This window comes from Mytilus trossulus, chromosome 9 (assembly GCF_036588685.1).
Source record: "Mytilus trossulus isolate FHL-02 chromosome 9, PNRI_Mtr1.1.1.hap1, whole genome shotgun sequence".
Classification (NCBI taxonomy): Eukaryota; Metazoa; Mollusca; class Bivalvia; order Mytilida; family Mytilidae; genus Mytilus; species Mytilus trossulus.
Window position 1 is genome coordinate 24949101 of NC_086381.1, and position 22871 is coordinate 24971971.

The window sequence follows — 22871 nt, forward strand, 5'->3', positions numbered from 1 at the left end:
TAGTAAATGTCTAAAGCGGATTACTTTTTATAATGCAGGGATAAAGTAAAATAGATATGTCTATAAATAAGAAATAGTATTCTTATATACCTTATTTGATTTGTTAAATCATCCGGATCTAAAAGATTTAGAAAAAAGAAGTCAAACTTTTGAGATGTGACAATGTAGAACAGAAAAAGGAATGTCAAAGATCTAGATAATAATTTAATCATTATTCTTAATTTTATAATACCATGCCATAATACAATGTTCCCAATAACGTCTGATTACTAACCTTAAATATCCTTATCAGTATTTATAAATGACCCTTCGGGAATATTAAGCTGTACGGGATTCGTAGGTTATCTGTGCGGTTATTTTGACAATGAGAGATTTGTCATTCACAGGGATATATACACTCATTCATGTTAGTTAGTACCCTCCAATGATATAAGACTCATCTTTACACGTGGGTGAGCAGGTTCACACGTGGGTGAGCAGCAGGTGGCATATAGGTCTGTTGCTATTTTAATAATTATATTATTATTCAGAAAGAAAGAAAAAAAGGATGATGTACTCAGATGAACAAAGTCGGTACTCAGATGTAATGAGAGTGTGCAACCAAATAATCATATCTTCCGCGGAGCCCATTCTCAAGTGCATAGGTATGTTGATTTTGTTCATGATGTTTAGTATAATAGTTTGACAAATCTTCCGTATTCTTAAGATTTTATTTTTCATATTCACAAACAATTTATTTAGGAAAAATATCTTATCAGATAGAGTTTAGTTTTTTTTTTAAATCAATCAATAAGAGGTTTCAAATTGTTAATGCTAATTTATTTTAAGCTCACCTGGCCCAAAGGAGCTTTTCATCATCACTTGGCGTCCGTCGTCGTCCGTCGTCGTCGTTGACTTTTACAAAAATCTTCTCCTCTGAAACTACTGGGCCAAATTAAACCAAACATGGCCACAATCATCATTGGGGTATCTAGTTTAAAAAATATGTCCGGTGACCCGGTCAACCAACCAAGATGGCTGCCATGGCTAAAAATAGAGCATAGAGGTAAAAAACTGTTTTTGGCTTATAACTCAAAAACCAAAGCATTAAAAGCAAATCTGACAAGTAGTAAAATTGTTTATCAGGTCAAGATCTATCTGTCCTGAAATTTTCAGACGAATCGGACAAGCCGTTGTTGGGTTGCTGCCCCTGAATTGGTAATTTTAAGGACATTTTGCTGTTTTTGGTTATTATCTCGGATATTATTATAAATAGAGATAAAGTGTAAACAGCAATAATGTTCATCAAAGTAAGATATACAAATAAGTCAGATGACTGAAATAGTCAATTGATCCCCTAAGGAGTTATTGTCCTTTATAGTCAATTTTTAACAATTTTCATAAAATTTGTAAATTTTTATTAACATTTTCCACTGAAACTACTGGGCCAAGTTCATTATAGATAAAAATAATTGTAAGCACCAAGACTGTTTAGTAAAGTAAGATGTACAAACATATCACCATCACAAAAACACAATTTTGTCATGAATTCATCTGCATCCTTTGTTTTATAATCACATAGACCAAGGTGAGCGACACAGGCTCTTTAGAGCCTCTAGTTATTATTTGCCTTGGAACTGTCCTCCGATAGTGCATAGACATACAACAGTGTCGTTGTATGGATCAATTATCGGTAATATCACCTCGTTTTGACATACATTGTACAGACCATCATCTGAAGATTTGTCTTTGTGTCAAATGGGGTTTCTAAACCTTACTTCAATGGTCATCAAATGGAACTGAACACCAGGCCTTGAACAAGGAAATTAAAAAAAATACCACTTTTATTTATATACTGTCTTATAGTTAATTTTACAAGAGGTGACGATTATGGCCAAAAATTACAAAATTACTTTGTTTGATTTTGTGTATAAACTTTTATTCAAATGATTATTCAGGTGAAATAATACTACGAATCCTCATGTCACCGACCATGTCACTTTTCGAATATGAAATCTGTGTACTTTTATTGTCTTTCTCTCCATCGCTTTACTATTGAGACATCGTATCTGCTTCACAGAAAAAACAGCAATCAAAACAAGTGTATGTTAGTTTACAATAAATGTGGTACAATCGAATATAATTACTTGCATAGATTCAAATCTAACGAATGTGGCCAAGATACAATTATCATGACCAAATGATTTGCCCTTTTAAAGCATCTAGGCTGTGAATTAACAGCAAGCAATTATGGACACATACAAAGACGAACACAACAAATTATTAAAACACAAACCACCATTACATATAATTCGAAACGAGCTTGACTGTGATACATTGTAAGTGATTAATCAAATGTTTAATAAAAGCGATATGAATTCTGAGTAACTTCTGTATATATATATATATTATGTAATGTTAAACTACTATCTCAGGTTAGGATGAAGGCAGACGCCTGTTATAGCGTTCAAACCCGTTGCATGTGTATGCACCTTTCCAAAGTCAGGAGGATGATGCTCAGTGGTTGTCGTGAGTTGATGTGGTTCATAAGTGTTTCTGGTTTCACGTTTCATTTTTGTTTTAATTGTTTCATACTAATCATCCTTCGGTCCTTTATAGTTTGTGTTCGATGTGAACAAAGTCTTCGTGTTGAAGGCGTACTTTTTATTCATTGTGACCTGGGTTGAGAGTTCTTATTGGCACTCATACCACATCTTCTTTTTGATACATGTATTTATTTATTATATTATTCATTTCAATACTAAATCACGTTTTTACAATAAGTTATTCCACAAAGCAAATGCCTTTTTTTAATAACAAACAGATCGGGAAAATGCAATATTGATAATAATGGAGACTAGCATATTCCAGTTCAATTTTGACATTAGAATCCATAATCAATAAGTATAGACAGTCAGACGCGAAAATGACCCAAAAGAAACATACAATTATGATGATGATGTAGATGAAAAATAGATAGAAGATGAGGTATGATTGCAAATGAGACAACACTCAACAAGAGATGAACAACTATAGGTTGCAGTGCGGCCTTCAATAATGAGCAAAGGCCATACCGCATATATAGTTATCTATAAGAGGATAGAAAATAACAAATGTAAAACAATTCAAATGAGAAAACTAACGGCATAATTTATGTACAAAAAATGAACGAAAAACAAACATGTAGCACATCAGCAAACTTAACTACAGGCTCCTTCCTTAGGACAGGCACAGACATAAAGAGAATGCACGTGGCGGGATTCAACATGATATAAGCGGGGTCCCAACCCTCGCCCAAATCTGGGACAATGGTGTAACAGTACAACATAAGAACGAATAATAAAATTAAGTTGAAAAAGGCTTAACTTCAAATAGAAATACATATAACAAAAACACCGACTAGAAGTGGCCGCGTACTTGTATATCCCAACAAAAAAAAGGTGTTTTACACTATTACGTACTTTAATTACTAGTTTTAAATTAATTCAAGGAAAGGATGTTTATGTACAGATGTTACTAAACAAATTGTTAGACGAGTTCAAAACTTTTAGTTTAAATTTCTCCACGTTTTGTTTTTCATTTTTAGAAACGTTGTGCAATCATTTTGAAGATGACGTAATAGTTATTGCTGATTTCTGTACAGCAGATGGAGGGAATTCTGTTGAAATACTTCACAAAATGAAGGGTATGTGTTCTTCCCTAAAACAATGTCACGGTAATATTAAACAGATATATCATGTTAAGGAGGGGTATTTGCGAAATACCAGTCGAGAGAATGTTAAATTTCACGAGCCGTAAGGCGAGGGAAATTCAGTTCAAGACTGGTATTTTTCGCAAACACCCCTCAAGAACATGTATACGTTGTATCTGTTTAATTACACCGAATGTTAATGTTTAAAAACGCATTGATGACCGTGACGTTACAAGCGTCCAGTCGGCAAATACCACGGCAGAGAGGGTAAAAAAGGCATATTCTTTTGTCAAATATCCCGGCGGCGTTAAAAAATGAACGATATTCATTTGATAACAGTAAATTGGTGAAGAATACACTGGCTATCAACCAATCAAAACCCAGGATTCTTACATAAGGTGTATTTATTATCTAAATAAATTGTGTTTATTGTAGAAATCATGGCGTTAGTTTTACCTCTATTTATTTGGCTTTGTCCTTCATTAATGTAATGTCCATGTCATAAAACTGAGAAAGACCATTGGGAATGTGTCAAAGAATCAACAATCCGATCAAAGAGCATAAAACAGCCGAATGCCTTCAATACAGGAAGAATATGTTTACTGATCGTTCTGCGAATATTTGTTATAAATGTCTTATTTTTTGGTAGATGTTTCCACTCTGTTCTTGAGCTTACTTGGTGCGGGATTTTCTCGCTCTGTTGAAAATCCATTGGTGGCCTTGTACTGTTTTCTGCTCTGAGGTCTGGTTGTTGTCTCTTTGACACATTCCCTATTTTTATTCTGAAATATATAAATTGCAGAAATATGCATCTGATGAAGTAAAAATGGTATACTGTTGATATTGTACTATATAAGATAAGAAGATGTGGTATGATTGACAATGAGATGTTCAAACGAGGCGAGCTTCCGCATTTTAGGTCCACGTACACCTATAACAATGAACAAACTATGTACCGTACATTCAACCATATATAAGCACTTATATGTAACCCGCCATGACATTTGCAGGCTTATGGCGGTAGAACGTCATTGTTATTTTTTTTATCTACATAATAATTTTATTCATCAAATATTGCTTGTCATTGTCAGAAAAATTATTAACATGATAAATATCGAGATTCAATGAAATACGTATTTGTGAAGAAGAGATAAACACATTCCTTGACTTCTTTTTTGCGGACGCCAAATTAAACATCATTTATACGTTTTGAAGAAGTTTGACTGTATCGTTTTAAGTGAAAAATATTTGAATCTACATTTTAAATTGATATGAAAAAAATTAAATGTCTGCTCTATAGGTTTCCTTTCATAAATGAAGTATGAAATATATCCATGATAAATGCTCCGCATCGAATGCTTATAAGAGAACACCTACTTATAAACTGTTACGCGTCGCATACTATGTCTAGAGACATGCATACTAAATCTGAATAAAAAAGAAATTCTTAAAGCTTAGTCTGACAACTTTTAAACTAACTTCATTTCAACAAGTTTAAATAACATGTTTTAAATTGAGCTACAAACAAAACAAAAATGCTCTAAAGATTTTCTTTCATAAATGAAGTATGAAAAATATCCATAATAAATGCACCGTATCAAAAGCATATATGAGAACACCTACTTATAAACTGTTACGCGTCGCATACTATGTCTAGAGACATGCATAATAAATCTAAATTAAAAAAAGGTATTCTTAAAGCTTACTTTGACAAATTTAAAATTTACTTCATTTCAACAAGTTTAAATTACATATTCTAAAATAGAGCTAAGAATTGTTTGTATTGTAATAAATTTAATTCTATTCAAATACGCTATTGAAAACCACTAAGAGCCAATAACTGAGACAATATCTGAAAAAAGTCTTATTTCCATGTCCCGCATTTCACCAGCAATTATTTTTTTTATTCAACCATCTTTTTTGAAAATTTTAAGTTTCAGTATAGACTAAATTATATAATGCACCAACTCTTGCTATTTAAACACTTATTCTTATATTTCTTCCAATAAAATATTGTAATTTAATTGTTCAACCCCCCCCCCCCCCCCCTAATAATGTCTTAAACTTATTCCTTATTCCCATTAGAAACTTTTTAAAATTGATACACTTTGGTAACAGAAAAGAACTGGATTTTTTTTGTACTATTTTTAAAATTGCCATTGTTACCTTTATAAGAAATTGTTTGAATTACAGACAACAGTTCCTAGACCCCCAATATTTGTTTTTCGATTTGTGCTATTAAAATACCGGGTCTAAAGATTTTTTTTTTCTTTCTTATTGCCAAAAACTAGACTTTTTCAGATATTGTCTCAAATTCAATGATTTTGTATTTTATATATTAGTGCCTTCAACAAATAAAAGTCGTCAGAGAACAGTCTCATTTTCATACCTCTATTCGAAATGACTCGTTTCATTGCTATTACAACAAATATGTCATAATAAAATGACAGAGAATTTTGTTTCTGAATATTCTACATAAATATACAAAAAGCAAATTTTAGACAATTTTCCCTCCTTAGCCTGGAAGTGGCTAGTCATGCACATATAATTTACGGCGTTTGTATCATAATGACGTTCTACCTCCATAACCCTGAACATGTTCTTGGATTAATTTGCACTTCTCATAAGTGCAAATTGGAACCACACTTTTTTTTGTCGTAGAATCATCAAATTTGGAAATAATGTACCTCTGGGGATAAATAACACAATACAAAAAAAAAATTTGGTGTGGCTCGCCCGGTTCGGCAACTGCAGTGAAAACAGTGACAAAATCCTGTAGGATATTTTTTTCTCCCATAGGATTTTTAAAAATCCTACAGGATTTTGAGAAATCCTGTAGGATAAAGTCATAATCCCGTAGGATATTTTAAATATCCTATGGGATATATAAATCCTATCGGATTTATTTATTCTATAGGAAAATTTATCTCCTATGGGATAAAATTAATATCCTATGGGATTTAAAATCCTGTAGGATTTTCAAAAAAAATGTTAAATCCGATAGGATTTTTTTTATCCTATAGGATTATCATGAAAGACTTTTTGTCAGAAACTAATGTCCCTTAGGATATTTTTTTCTCCTAAGGGATTTATTTTGTCCTGTGGGATGTTTTTTCTCCCATAGGATATTTTTTTCTCCTACCGGATTTTTTTCTCTCCCTTAGGATAAATTTTGTCCTGTAGGATATTTTGTTTTCCCTTAGGATTAACTTTGTCCTATAGGATTATTTTTTCTCCCATAGATTTAAATTTTTATACGTTTTGTCATCTAAGATGGATTCGTCAGTTTTGTTGGTATTTTACATACGTTAACAATTTGTAAAATACAAATATACATAGATATAGATAGCAGCTATGTAGCCGGTACGTAGCTGCGACGATATTGAACACGACCTTGGGTTGCGTTCAATATCTAATCCGCTATATAGGGCTATGTAGATTGATGACTATTGAACGGGTGGCTAGCCTAGCTGCTACATAGATATTAATAGCAGGTAAGCTATTAAACCAAGAGTTCCAAATGGTGAAGTTGAATTCATCCCTTCGTTAATTTTATGGACGCCATCACAAATTGGTTGACCGTTATGGAATATGTACTTATACGTTGTCCGAGCTAAGAATGTATGACATTTGTCATCAGAAGGAGCGAAGCGTCAGACAATGTCAAACGTGAAGCAGTTATCGATTTCATTTAGGGAAAGGAATGGTAACCCGAAACATTGGGAGAGCCATTTACCAATTGCAATGTCTCTTGGCTTGTCTTTATACTCTGTGCTCACCAAATGTAAAAGTATGAACTTATCTGTAACCAACATGTAAATCAATTAGGAAAAAAATATAAAATCGGCGCAAATGAAAAAATGAAATCGGCGCAAATGAAAGAATGAAAAATTTCAAAATCGGCGCAAATATCATACGCCCCTTGTGAACTAGCACGTTAAAAATCTTTCTCGACACTATCAGTCTAAAACAGGGTTCATATTCAGTATAACATTTTGAACTTGAATTTGTCTCTGGACAGGTCTGGACATAAGGCATATTCAACGTTCATTATCTACTTAATCGTTAATAAATAGAGAAGTGTTTTCCTTGTACTGATTTTTATTTCATGTACTTGGTTTAATTTCCTCGAATTGATATTATAAAAATGGTGTGATTAAACTTTTCATCCACATATGGTTAACAGGCTAAAATGGCCACTACGATGCTTTATGCTGTTGTTTTTTAATCAATGCCTATTGCAGCTTTAATTCCCGGTTTTGGACGTAGATGTGGTTCGATTGTGAATGAGACAACTTCAAACTATTGCTTACCACCAAAGTTCACATGAATCTGATGAACGCAAATTTATATAAAAAAGAAGATGTGGTATGATTGCCAAAGAGACGAATGACACAGAAATTAACAACTATACATGTAGGTCACCTTACGGCTTTCCACAATGAGCAAAGCTTTTGTATCCTATTTTATTTTATATGATTAATGTTTTGGCTTGTGTCGTTTCTTTTGTTTACTAGTATAAAAATGTCTCTGGTGGTATGAATCTTACTTCATGAAATTTAAAATTATAACCTTTTTCAATAATAGGCTACCGCAATAAAGATATAAGCTCATTAACATAATTATTTCAGATTTTCACTCGTTCAGGAAATGTCATACGGGACAAGAATGAGTTTTAATTGCAAAAAATATATATGTAAGCTGTTTAATGATGTTCTATTCTATCAGGAGTTTCAGAAAAGGGAGAATAATAACAATTATGCCAAAAAACAGTACAACTTGCGAAGCTTTCTTTGGTATTATATGTTACAAAAATAGATATTCTTTTGAAGATTTAGAACTTGGAACATAATAAAAAAAAAATGTCTTTTGCAATTGATAGATGGCAAAATAGTTAAAGAGAACATTTTATTTATTATATATACTTTATGTAAAATTAGGTGAAATTGAGGAAGAGTTTCATTATAAAGTTGAAACAAAACGAAAAGTGTATTTAACGTTTTTGTAAATAGCTTCTCAAATATTGAATTGATTTTATCAAAACAAAAGGTATAAGATCAAAAATTAAATTTTCTATCAAGATTTTTTATTTCTTATAAAACCAAGTTAATGGTACAAAGAAAGATATTTTTACATATAATAACATACAGATTTTGCGTATGACAAGTTTGCACAAAACGAGCAACAAAAATGAGAGATTTGTGATCAACCTGGAGAACATACTTCTATATTGATAATTCTAATTAATTTACACAAATTTTGAATACACGAATATTTTTTTTTAAATAAATAAAATGCCGAATGCATATTTATAACTTGCCTTGGTTATACTTTTTATGTCCCTATTCGTACAGGAAGTCCTGTGTTGTTTTTTAGACGTACCGATCCACAATATCTGACACACATTTGCAAGAAAGGTCATTTGTAATATAAGCTGGAAAAATTCCATAGTTTTAGAATAAATCAGCGGAGCATCGCTTTTGTTTTCAATTCTTTCTCAAATTTAGATATAGAGTTGACACTGAAATGTTTTGTATCGGGTTTATTCCACTCATGAACTATTGAAGGAATAAACGATTCCGAGAAAGCCTGCAAAATGGAACCACAATTCAGGTGCATCTTCTCATTCTGTATCTTTAATCTGTACGAATTCTATAGCATTCATAAAGTATAACTACCCGATATTGCTCAATGCAACCATGTAATACATTTTTACTCTAATAAACGGGATGGGGGGAATAGGCCACATGATTTACCGGTGTGTAGAAATACCGCAAAGGATTTCTGATAGTGCACTACGAAGAATGTTTTCGAACTAAAACGATGTTTTAAGATAACACAGAACATGGATATAAGAGGATATCAGTTAATACCTCATATCTATAAAGTTTGGTATCAATATATATTGTTATTTTAGATCAACCCGTGCCACTTGGCACGTGACCAACGGCTTATTGAAAAATCCCAAATCATCATGTTCAATCAACCTTATCCAATAAACATTTGTCTTTTGATCGTTACTAATTGATTAATTAATGGTTGTTGTTGAATAAACCTAACTTCTTCTTCTTCTTCCAAATCTTCACATCCTTTGTAGGACAACCACAACGTTAAGGAATGTAGAACAAAACCCACCACCATACAAGTAGGAATATATTTACTCTATATTTTGACGGTTTAGCGTGGTATAATTTCAAGTTTATTAAAGAAAAATAAAAAAAAAGAAATTTGTGTAAATTTGCCTTTGTTTTATTTTTTTCTAAGGAAATTGCTATATAAGCTTCTTTGTTTATCTAAAGAAGCCAATTTTGAGATACAAATTGAGAAAAAAAATCTTTTGCGATTCCATTTCCTTATTTACAACACAAGAGTTTACAGACTATCATTATACTTAGTACCTTGAGAGACATATGAGAGTATGTGGCGTCCGTGGGGTTCTTCAAAATTCGATTACAGAAGTGATATAGAAAAACACCAAGTGGTAAATACCATATAACGCTTTTAAAAGAGAATATAAATCATACTGTTTTCTATGAACGATAACTTTATAACTGATGTCAATGCTGCTTTTTTTTTAATTTATCTTTATTCAACAATTGAAGATGAATACCATTTTATTGTATTATGTAATAAGCAGTGATGTAAGAAATATAATTCACAATGTGGGAGAACTAAATAATTTAGTTAAATTAATTATATGACTCTAAAGCCCGTTCTGCCATTATTACAAATGTAAGAGACAATATACTTGTTGTAGAACAGGAGTTTAGTATCCCATAAAACATAAATCATTAAATAGAGACCTAGGCAGCAAAGGTAGTCATTATAATCTTTTTGCTTTTGCCTGTGTTCTATTCTTTTAAAAACCTTGCGGTGAGGCATGGTTCCTGACATCAGAATAATGAATGAAGTATTGGCCACTGGACGTTAAGCAACCAAGTACTTATCCTAACCTTTACATGAAGTGTGTACAATTATTTGTATTTTTAAAATTAAAAGGATAAACATTTCCAAAAACTGAAAAGAGTTGAAAAGACGCTATTACCTTAGAAGTAAAAAATATACCAGACAGAATAAACACGGCAGAAAGAAAGAAAGAAACAAACAAAAAACAACAAGAGAACAATTTGAAATACATGTTAAAATCGGTATATACAAGTGGATTATAAACGGGTCAGGGTTGAGCGAACATGAATTTCTACCGATTACACTAAAAGTGACAATCAACTGATTGAGGCACGTGTCGAAAAAATATTAGATAACTTTCTAAAATTCTATGATAATATTTGTGCAATGTTGAACATGACAGCCGTCATTAATCCAAATAAATAATACAGTAGTTGTAATAAAACTTATATTTTAGTCATGCATAACTGATATTGACGAAATTAGAATAGTTAGTCCCTACATTGTTGTTCTTGAAACAATCAATATTTGTATACATGTAAGTTTCACGTATAAGCGCCATTGAGGATGAGCTCCAGAGAAAGCAGACTAGTAGCGTTTCTTTGTTTGTTTGTTGGGAAAGGAGAGGAAATGCAACCACTTGTACAGATAAACGACAGAATTACCATACAAGCATTTAGAGTCAACACAACCAGAAAGAGTTCCCATCGTTGGACGGGGAATGTGAAGGCTTCCAAGAATGAACAAGTGACATGTCTAACTCTGAACAGTTAGAAAACGGACTATCGACATCGACCGCTTGTTCTTGATATTTGAAACTGCATGCATATATACGTATAAGTTTATGATAGTTGCGAGTTCTTGCGTCTGACAAAAACTAAATTTCTTCATGGTTATATCTTGCCATACATTTATATTGGTTTGTTAGGTGATTACTCAAAATCGTTATTTAAACAACCTGTTTGTGAGATGTAGATTCATTTCAATACCGAAATTTCGTCTATATATTAAGTTTCACAAGTGTATAACACGGAGAAGCTCTGAAGGTACATTACTCCCATTTTAAGAATAATAATAAGATGATGATGGTAGAAAGAACTATAGGCGTCATGTGGCAAATATTACATGCATATCGGACTATGAGTTGTCAATCTGTATGAAAAGATTTCCAATAAAACCATTATTTTTTATAAGAAGGAAAGTTTACATGCTATACTCTCGTACTAGTATTACCGGGTTTTTGTGGCGTTCACCTTAGACACACACACACATCTTTTTAACGATGTTTTAAAAAAAGGACAGAACCATTTTAATGTCATATTTCCCTAATTTTTAATATAACTAAAACTCTTTTATCTGACAAGAATACCCCTATTTAGCGGACAAGCAATTTATTCTTTTTTCTGTTATTGAATACCAAGAAAGAAAATAAATCCCGAAATTAATTTGGAACTTTGATACTCAATAGTTTCCCAGCAAAATATTCACATCCCTTAGGGATAATTAGTGTTCGTCCAGTGGCATATATAACAATTGTGATGACGAATTCCTTCCTTTGTTCGCGAACAATCTTATTGAAATATATAAATCTGTGATTTTATTTTGTCCACAACTTCGATGAACCAAAGGAAGTTTAACATCGACCTGTATTTAAATCAAATTGGTTCTCTTCTTCTTCTTCTTCTTCTTCTTCTTCGTCTTCTTCTTTTGGTATACAAAAGTCTAACGACATTCGATGATTATATACTGTTGGCATACGTAGACTAGTCTATTTCAAAACTTTTACCCCAACTTATTCAAAAATATATGTTTTTTTTCTTATGTTCAATGTATACATGTATATATTTTAAATTGCGCTTTAGTTCCGTAACTTTCTACCCAGTCGTATACACGAATCGTCGACAAGTGCGTACATTTTTTTCTGGTATGTTCCAATCTGTCCTTCACAATTGACAACGAGTATATATTACATTTTCCCAAATTCACCCTAGGAAAAAATATTTAAATAGATTTCATTTTCATCAAATCTTATTTTTTGGGTATTATTTATATTTTTATGAATCATATTCTTTACACCAGAAATGTTATTTATAAACAAGCGTATGAGTTTAGTAATGACAAGTAAGGCAGAGTTGTATATTATACATCTGATAGTTCAAAATGGAAAGTTATAAGTTATCGGCCGTGTACACTGATCAATACCTGCAGAAGTGAAACGATGCGTGAACTTGCAAGCCAGACAGGAAATCACTTGAATACCTGGACGTGTCACCTCACAACCCTCACAATACCTTTTGAAGTAATACCTTTAGGCATGCTGGTGATCAGATGAGGGAACATCAGAATTTATTTCAAAAAAGTTTATTACTTTAAAGAATTATGAACAAATTAGATTTTCGAAAACTATTTTCACGGAACACTTATTTATGATTTCAACTTTGACTTTTTACCTAATTCCAATATCAACAGTTTAAAAACAACAGACCATGGTAATTTAAAAAAATAAGAATATTTTCCGTAGTGCACTTATGAGGTCCTTTGCGGTATTTCTACGGATCCCATGATTTACATGTATTTTTTAGTAGGATGAAAGTCACAAAAATATCATCCAAGCGTACACGTTGGGAAAAAGTCTGTGAAAAAGATTTAAGTATTTTTATTTAACATCTTCATATTTTTATCTGCGAAATCATAACTTCGCTAGCCGTTAAGACGGAACGATATTCCATACCGCAGATACCAATTAATGATAGGCTTTGTAAATTTTGTAGTACGAACTGTGTGGAAAACGAAATACATGTTTTATGATCTGTCCTTTATATACAGACTTCCGATATGAACTTTTTCAAAAATCACGTGAACATATTAACTTTGACAGCATGAACACAGAGAAAAGATGTATTGCTCATATGAACTGTAAATACATACAAAAGTTTTTAGCTCGTACATTAAAAAGTGTTTTTTTATTAGAAGAAAAAAGTTTTTATGAAATTTTGATTTACAAACAATATATCTTTTTGTCTTTCTTTGTGCATATTTGTATCTTACAAAAAGGTTACTGTGATGTGTTTCAAATAAAATCCCAAGTTTATATACCTTTATTTTCTTTTGAAAAGATCATTTCAATTGACAATTTTATTTATAATATTTATCATCAGATTATTAGCATTTTAATAAAGATTTTATTCGTTAATTTTGTTACTAATATCAAATGTGGATATTATTTTAATTTCATCTAAGATTTACTAAACAAATCCTGGATTTTATTGATAAAGATGTGTGTCTAACTATACATATCCTTGTTGTAACTAATTCATAATTATATATATATTAATTAATTTTATTGTAAATTTAGTGTCTCGTAATTCTATGAAGGCTGGTTTTTGATCTTTGTTTTAATTGTAAGACCAATATAGATTCAAAGATTCAATATTTTATTATAGTCTCACCACATACAAACATAAAATGAGATTCACATACATAGATTTAAAACATTAAAACATTTGCATTGCATGTACCAATCTTAAAAAGATTTATGAGAGACTTTTAAGATATACTATATACGACACTTTAATGAAATAATCATTATATTCATCTTTTATATTTAATCTCAATCACAAGATTAAAATTTCACACCTAATTGAACATTGAAGATGTACGCTGACCACTATGTGTATATGTCGTGTACAAGTTGCGATTTTGTACAGGTTATAACATGTACAAAAATATTGTACATGTTATAACTTGTATAATGCAAAAATACAAGTTATAACATGTATAAAAGTACCTCATACATGTTATAACCTGTACAAAATATTGCTTAAAAATGGTTTTAACTTGTACAAAATCAAAAAATAAAAATATGTTTTTATTATCGCAACAGAATGATATACAATTACTGTCTTTTAATGAGGTAAATATGCAGTTTTATTGACTTTTGAAAAAGGTGAATATCAGTTTTTCAAAGTCAATAAAACCCCGTATTTACCGAAACAAAAGACAGTAATTGTTTTATTCCATTTTCCGAGGAAAGAAAATGTATTTGATGACAAACATATACCAAAACAAATTTTACATGAAACATTTTACCATAACGTAGCATGTAAAAGTGAGTGACTTTTAGCGCGGTCAATAATACTTTCTCAGGTGAATATGCTTTTTTATTCAAAATCCTATTCATATAGAGAAAACTACTACAATAATACCAATATGGAATAACAGATGATATTGACCTCAATAATATTTTCATAACTTTTTTACTGTATAATTCCTTCATGTTAGTGTGTATTGTCCTTTTTTGATACAGTTAATGTCCAGGGGTTGGTATTACAAAGCATTCCGAAGACCTGTCCTAAGATATATGTCTTATGATCCTCTTATGACTATCTATGAACATATCTTTATTTGATGAATTACAATTGTGAGTGTCCACTTTGAAGGCAATAGTAAAATACTTTCATTTTAGTTGACACTAAAAGACATAAGAGGAAGGCCAGGATAGATGTGTAAATACAAATAAAATTGGGAATTGAAATGGGACATGTGTCTAACGACAACAACCCGCCAATGGAGCATAAAACATCCAAAGGCTACAAATAAATGCTTTCAAAGTAGAGGATATATATTTAAAACATCAAAATGACATTCGCCTCATGCAATGATCTTATAGTTTATAAACAAAAAGTGAGTTATAAATTTACAAAAGTCATGCTGAAGGCCAAAAATGTTGAACAGTAGATCCAAAGATATTGATAATGAAGCGTGGTCCAATGAAAACTATTTCAGCTCTCTCTTGCTTTTACAGAGTAAGCATTTACGACATTGTTTTAGTCTTTGCATGCTATAAACAAGAGAGGGAGGAGTATTTCCCAAAATTATTAAGAATCATTCTTAAATTTTTTGGAAGAATTTAGAAACTAGTATCTAATGTAATTGTCATTGAGGAATGCAAGCTTTTAGTAAATAGTTTCACACTTATTTCAACCATGATGGACTGCATAAAACATACAATAACATGAAAACACATTTTGCCAACATTATTCATGAAACATATATTTCTGAAACTTTGTGATCATTGTCCTTAACAGAAAAAGACACGTTCTTCTGGCCTATTTATTGTTGTTCTTTATGCGTTGGTGAGTTTAAATGTATATTTTACTTCTTTAAGATTTATTTTAAAATTTTGTACAAGTTAAAACCATTTTTAAGCAATATTTTGTACAGGTTATAACATGTATGGGGTACTTTTGTACATGTTATAACTTGTATTTTTGCATCATACAAGTTATAACATGTACAACATTTTTGTACATGTTATAACCTGTACAAAATCGCAACTTGTACACGACATATATACCAAGAAACTGCTAGGTGTGAAAATAAGATGTGTCAATTTTATGAGGACCTGTACGGGGGTCCTTAATTCTATAATTTTCCAGTCTTTTTCTGTGTTCTTTATATATAAGCACTTCGTCATTCTCTATTCCTTATATTTTTCTCTATGTTTCTGTAGTCATTATTTATTTTCCTTTATTCGGCACTTTTAACCCATTATTCTCTATTCATCGACCCCCTCCTGACCCTCTTTTTTAATGAACCGTAACAAACCGAAGGTGGCAGCATACATCACAGTCCACGACATTAAACTAGTAAGGCACACATACTGCTGGTGATCAACCTTTGATTAATAAACTAGAATAAATATATTAATAAATTTTAAAGATAATATATATTTTTTACAATTTCGTTTTTTCCGTTTTTCACCTACAAAGAGATTCAGTTTTTTTCCGCAGTTTTAATTAACGTTGTATATATTTTCCGAGACTACTATAACAGTATGTGTGTTTAAGTAGTCACAGATATTTTATAGAATAGCTTCAAAGCTGATACATATATTTATTTATTGTCAAACCATTTCTTGGAATTTGTGAAGTTTTTTATGATAAATGGAGTATTTTTTTTTTGATTGACCTTTTGATATCCATAATTTGTTTTATAAACCAATTGAAATACCAAACACATGACGAAAAAAACGGTCGCCGAAAAAAACATATTCATAGTTAAACTGTTTGTACACACGTGCGTGATTAGCGATTCCATGGTTGAATGATCATGAATTTCAATCGATTACACAGATGGCAATCAATATTGAACGTGGCACGTGTCGATAAAACATTAAATTTTGTAATTCTTTAAAAAGATGTAATTAATATAAAATGTTGAATTATTTATTTTGAAATAGTTTACTTCAATCTATATTTCATTCCTTAGTGCCAATTATATCATATCGTCTGGTCCCTTGTACTTGCATCATTTTTTATTATTAAGTTTCCATCAGAATCTTTCGACAATTTCAATCACACAGATGAAGCTTTAAAAAGTTGAAAAATATTTTCACGAGTCAAACAGTTGACGTGCTTTCTTTATCATGCTTAAGCATGCGAGAATGTATTCTTAAAAAATCTAAGAGACACAGAAAACGTAATACTACTAGTATACGAAATTATTCAATATGAAATTAAACGAGAGAAACAAATATATTTTAATTAAAGAAAAAGACAATTCCCGCCTTTTTATTGAACATCAATCTGTGTATGAATCTGGATTCATTTTAAATTTGTTATCCCTTGTCAACTACTGATTTCATTTCGTTCAATAATCGAAGATAAACATTATCTATTTTTGATAAATTTAAGTATACTGTCATTCTACTGACTCTTTAAAACCAAGGAGGTGATTTGACCCTCCTTGTTCAAACTTTATAAATTTATCACTATAAGTCATGGGAAATCTATTTGAAATATTTTGTTCACCTCCGGCCACAATTGTTTCTTGCATAAAATTGGGGATCAAAATATATCTTTTTATTTAGGACGAAACACAACCCCCATCCCGTTCGTTTTGAAGTTAAATATTCGTTCCCTTATTCTTTGATTCATGGTTTAATTTTTGTTGATCAGGATGTTCCATGAAAGTAACTAAGGTAAAGTGAAATTCGAAACTAGAGATCCTTGTAAAAAATTAAATCTGTATTTTTTTTAAATAATTGGATTTTCCAACGGATATGGTGGACAAATAAAGTAAATATCTAAATTAAGCTTAGTATTGGCCTTTAACTATCTTTAACTATGCGATGTGTGTATTATTCTCACGTTAGGGGCACACGTGTCAGGTTTGACTGTCATTTCGAATGGACAATAAGTTCAATACACAAGTTAAATTGCATATTAAAGACGTTGGCAAATACAAAAAGATCGTCGTGAAACTGAATAATTTCAACTACCTCACGATATCTTATGCATTTATTTACATACTTGAACTTGTCTTAAGGATATATTTCTGGACAAAAACGAATTCAGTATATTTTTTTACAAACAGACAACACACAACAAGTGATGAACACAATTGTGGTTTATATTGTTTAATTGTGTTCTAAAGCAAAATTTGATTGGTTGATTGTTGGTTGCTTAATGTCCATTGGCAAGTATTTCATGCATATTTAGAACGAGAAGTTGTTTTATAAATATCATATATTTTGCTCTTAATTAACACATACGGTTCTGGTAACATTTAGAACATTGTAACGTAAGTCTTTGGAGTTATTCGTATACTTAAGGCTTTTAAACATATACACCTATACTGTATTTGCTTCCACCCGTCCTATGTCAGATATCTGTTGTTCAGTGGTTGTCGTTTGCTAATGTATAATGTGATTCTCGTGCACATAAAACAAACAGTTTATACAATATAATACTAGCTTTCATAGGTGAATAAAGAGGAGAGAGTAAAAAGAAGAAAAGAAAGTTTGAAAAGTCGTATAGTTTTGTGACGATGACTTGTGAATTGATGACAACGACGACGTTCCGTGTCAGTAATAATAATGTTCTGTCAAGTAAGAAGAAATCTGTTTGACCTTTTTATAAAATTTTGAACTTGTTTGGAAATTTTGATATTTTGTTCGTTCAAAAGTTCCAGGTGTCCGCAAATTAATAGTTTTGTATCAAAAACCAAGTTTTCAGATAGCCAGTTAAGGTTATGGAATAAGTTTTTTTCTACATAATGTGTATTTTGTGCAAACGAAGAAGTAATGGTAGACATCCTCAATATCGGACCCACAATGGCAAGAAGGATCATTTATAATATTAGCTCTAAATAGGTCATTGTTTAAAAATGAAGCGGAACATCGCAATTGCGTTAAGATAATATTCAATTTCTTTGAGCCGTACAAATAAAACGTTTCAGCTTTATATAATATCATTTTTTTTAATGCTTCCTTCAATTTAGAAATAGAGTCGACACTGCGAATTTTTGGATCAAGTTTATTCCATTCACGTATAGTAGAGGAAATAAACGATTCAGTAGTAAGGGAAAGTCTACAAAATGGAACAATAATATCATGACTATTTCGGAACGGGTAGTTGGTTGTACTTGGTACACAAGGAGGTACACGATTACATAGATATTCTGGTGCATGCTTTTGGTTCATGTTTTAAAACATCTGTAATTTTCTTCTCCTTCTTCTTTCAAAAAGAAAGCGCGATATAGCCTTTTTGTGCTAATGCGGCGTAAAGCAACCAACAATCAATCAACATCAAAAAGAGATTCCCAGGCAACCTCAGAATATAAAGTTTTAGGTTTTGTAAATATTAGTAGGAAATGTTACTATTCTTGCGGCCTCTAATTGCAAATGTTCTAATTTCCAAGGCTCCGTGTTGAAGGCTGTTCTTTGACCTAGTCAAATTTTGAATAAAATTTGTTTAAACTAAACGGAGCCTTGGCTATAAAAAGCCTCAAATGTTAAAGGCTGTTCTTTGACCTATGAAATTTTTAATAGTCTTCAAATTTTAACAAAATTCCGCGTAAGGGACCACAACTTAGAAATTGAAATAGGTTTATATAAAAAAAAATCAAAGAGAACAGAGAGTGTGTAAAGTTTTAAAATTTTTGATGGATAGGAACATTTTTCTCCATTGCCAAATCAATTGTAATATTAGCACTCATACCACTGAATACATTAATATCTATTTTAGCATAGAATATCTCAGTTTGTTATTGTCGACATTTCTATTACATTTTCTTGATAAAACTTTTTAATACACGTATAAACATTTTAACAAGCTGACCATATTCTAATTTACGAGTTGGCGCCCATCAAAGCCATGCACACGAAAATATTTATCGGAAGAGAAATAAAACAAAAGCAAAATGATTTGTCCTTTTAATCTCTGAAATTATCAGCAATAATGATTTTTTTTTAAGTTTTAGTTACGAATGATATTCTAGCCTAACGTGTTGAGGTGTCTGTTGTCAGAGATGCACATAGATCAGGTGAACAATACTGTCTTTAGAACATCTAGTTTTTAGTTCCATAAAATTTCAGTCATTATCAAATTTTGTTGAAGAATTTATTTAAGGAATGACTTATATTTTTTTCTGTCTATGAAGAAATAACATAAAAAATTTGAATAGCGCACTTAGCTGGTTATTTAACAGTGTGCACCACATTTTTTATGTTATTTCGAATAGACAGAAAAAATATTACAATCATTTCTTATAATTTAATTCTAAATTCCAATTTGAACCGTAGAAACCATGAAAAAACATTGATGACGTCACGGTCACATGACTAAATCATGTCTATGGGCTCATAACAAAATACCGTCAGCCAATCAGAAGACGCGTTACATCCAAAATTAAATACTTAGTAATGTTGAAAGTTAATGTAAATTTTCAGTTGCAAATACTACATGCATATTGAGGACACAATCGAAGAAGTATGGTTTTTGGCAAATCTATTCAGACATCTCCACAATAAAAATATCTTCACGGAAAGCAAGCTCTACTTAATACATATCAAAAACACTTATGTACGATTTTCAAAGTTGTTTAAGTAATTGTAGCGTATTGGATATACCCGTTGGACGCATTTTTCTGTCTTGTCATTACTTTCAATGAAAAGCTGGTGGTATTCTTAGCCCCAACACCATGTGTTGTTTTAAAATTGCTTCTGATTTTATTCACAGTTTTTGTTCAGATGGTGTCATAGTCATGTCTCAGTAAAATAACAAGTCGGTTGAGTACAGGAACCATGACGAGTCCTCTATGCAGAAAGAAAAGTCCGCCTCTTTTGGTCACTAAACAATAATGTATAATAGTTCAGCGAAATGGTTGCTACACTAAACACTAGAATGCACTTTTGAACTTAAGTTGAAAAAAAGTACATGAGATTACCAAATGATATAGGTTTCTGCTTTGAGACAGGCGATGATTGATACTCATGACTTTTGATATCTCAACCGGCCCCTATTCCTTTAGCAAATAAGGAATAAACAACTACAATGCATAAAACAAGAGAAAACTCGATTTAAAAGAAGCCGTAGTCAGATGTAGGAATAGGTAACAGAAGGATCTACGCAAATAGCAATAATAAACACAAAATAACAAACGGACCAGTAGCAGTAACTCAATGCAAGCTCCATGTTTAAAGTACAATTATCGGGAATTTGTGTCATTGGTAGAAAAATTAACAATTCTTGAACAATTGTATCTAGGAATATTTGGTCTGCTCCAATAAAATAATATATCCTTACTTACTAAAAAACATATAAAAGTAAACTGTTCTTTGGTTTTGTTCACAAATAGATTTTTCTCTTATAAGATATTTCATTCTCCCATAGGATATTTGTTTCTCCTATAGGATATCTCTTTCTCCCATAGGATTTTTCATTTCCCTTAGGATTTTTAATCTCCCTTAGGATTTTTAATCTCCCTTAGGATTTTTTTATTACCCTTAGGATTCTTTTTTATCCCACAGGATATTATTTCTGTAATGAAATCCCTTAGGATATTTATTAATCCTATCGGATATTTTTAATCCCATGGGATTATTTTATTAGACTAATATCCCGTAGGATAAAAAATATCCTATAGGAAATGCTTTTATTTTTCCTAAGGGACTTTTTTAATCCTAAGGGAGAAACTATATCCTATAGGATATTTTTATTAAATCCCTTAGGATTTAAATATCCTGTAGGATATAAAAAATATCCTATGGGATTATGCCTTTATCCTGTAGGATTTCTCAAAATCCTGTAGGATTTTTAAAAATCCTATGGGAGAAAAAAATATCCTACAGGATTTTGTCACTGTTTTCACTCCAGTTGCCGAACCGGGCGAGCCACACCAAAATTTTTTTTGTATTGTGTTATTTATCCCCAGAGGTACATTATAACCAAATTTGATGATTCTACGACAAAAAAAAGTGTGGTTCCAATTTGCACTTATGAGAAGTGCAAATTAATCCAAGAACATGTTTCTGGATATGTTGTGGCTGGTCACATATGAAAAAATATGAAGTAAAAATTTTACGAAAAAATAAAATGCCTGACTTATAACGCAACTATAAGCGAAAATCGTAGACCGACAGCAACTATCGATTACCACTAGATAAAAAGTATAAAGTTTGGGACAGGCAAATATACAATGTGGAGGGGTACACAAACTTTGTGAGCGTTTAACCCTCCCGTAAACTGGCACAACACACCGTACTATCAGACTGTAAAAAAAATCAGTTGGGAAGGCTTGACTTATCAGATCGACACGAAACATAAAAGAAATAACAGAATGACGAAAGACATAATCTAAAGATATAGGAACTCTCGCAGTTATTGAAAGTTATATAGCTCAAAGCAAATGATAATAAAAAGTTATGTTCAGCCTGTCTAAACTATCAATGAATACATCCAAACGATTCAGGGCATGCGACTTAGTTTTGATCCCACGGTGATTTTTTACGAAAATGTGCATGCAAGTTATTGTTCACTTACTTAACTCAAATAAGTTATATAGAGAATAATACATGGCAAAATCCGTATCATATGTCGTATCATCCGGAGACATCAATATCAGCCCGAGGGCCTTTAGGCCCGAAGGATGATATTGGTCGAGGGTGATACGGATTTTGCCATGTATTATACGCTTTATCATATATTTCAACAGAAGAGTATTATATTATATGAACTGTTTTCTGATCCATAGCACTGGATTACCTTCAGTTCTGCTTTTGTCTTGTTTGAAAGCCTTAGAATAACTGCTCAATTATTTATACGAAGCACCTAGGTTACCTTTCAATCTGTTGTTTGGAAAATAATTTGTTTATTATTGTATATATTTAAGTGTTTTGTATTTTTTATAGTTGCATTGAGTGTGCCAAAAAATATGTTGTAAAAACTTGAAGTTCGTGACGTCACATACAATATGAAAACTTGATGTACGTGACGTTACATACCAAACAATG

General features: G+C 31.4%; 1 protein-coding gene across 3 annotated transcripts in view; it reads left to right on the top strand.

The window, feature by feature from the left end:
* The first annotated feature begins 265 nt into the window (after positions 1–265).
* LOC134685369 (uncharacterized) overlaps positions 266–22871 on the top strand; it is a 33998-nt gene continuing 11392 nt past the window's right edge. Inside the window, exons 1-2 of one of the 3 annotated variants that reach the window (XM_063545072.1) lie at positions 266–644; positions 3566–3664. In XM_063545072.1, coding sequence (XP_063401142.1) covers positions 548–644; positions 3566–3664 — 196 coding nt within the window. In that variant the 5' untranslated portion in view covers positions 266–547. The remainder of the gene's footprint in view (positions 645–3565; positions 3665–22871) is intronic. The other 2 variants (XM_063545073.1, XM_063545071.1) reach the window with 2 other exon arrangements.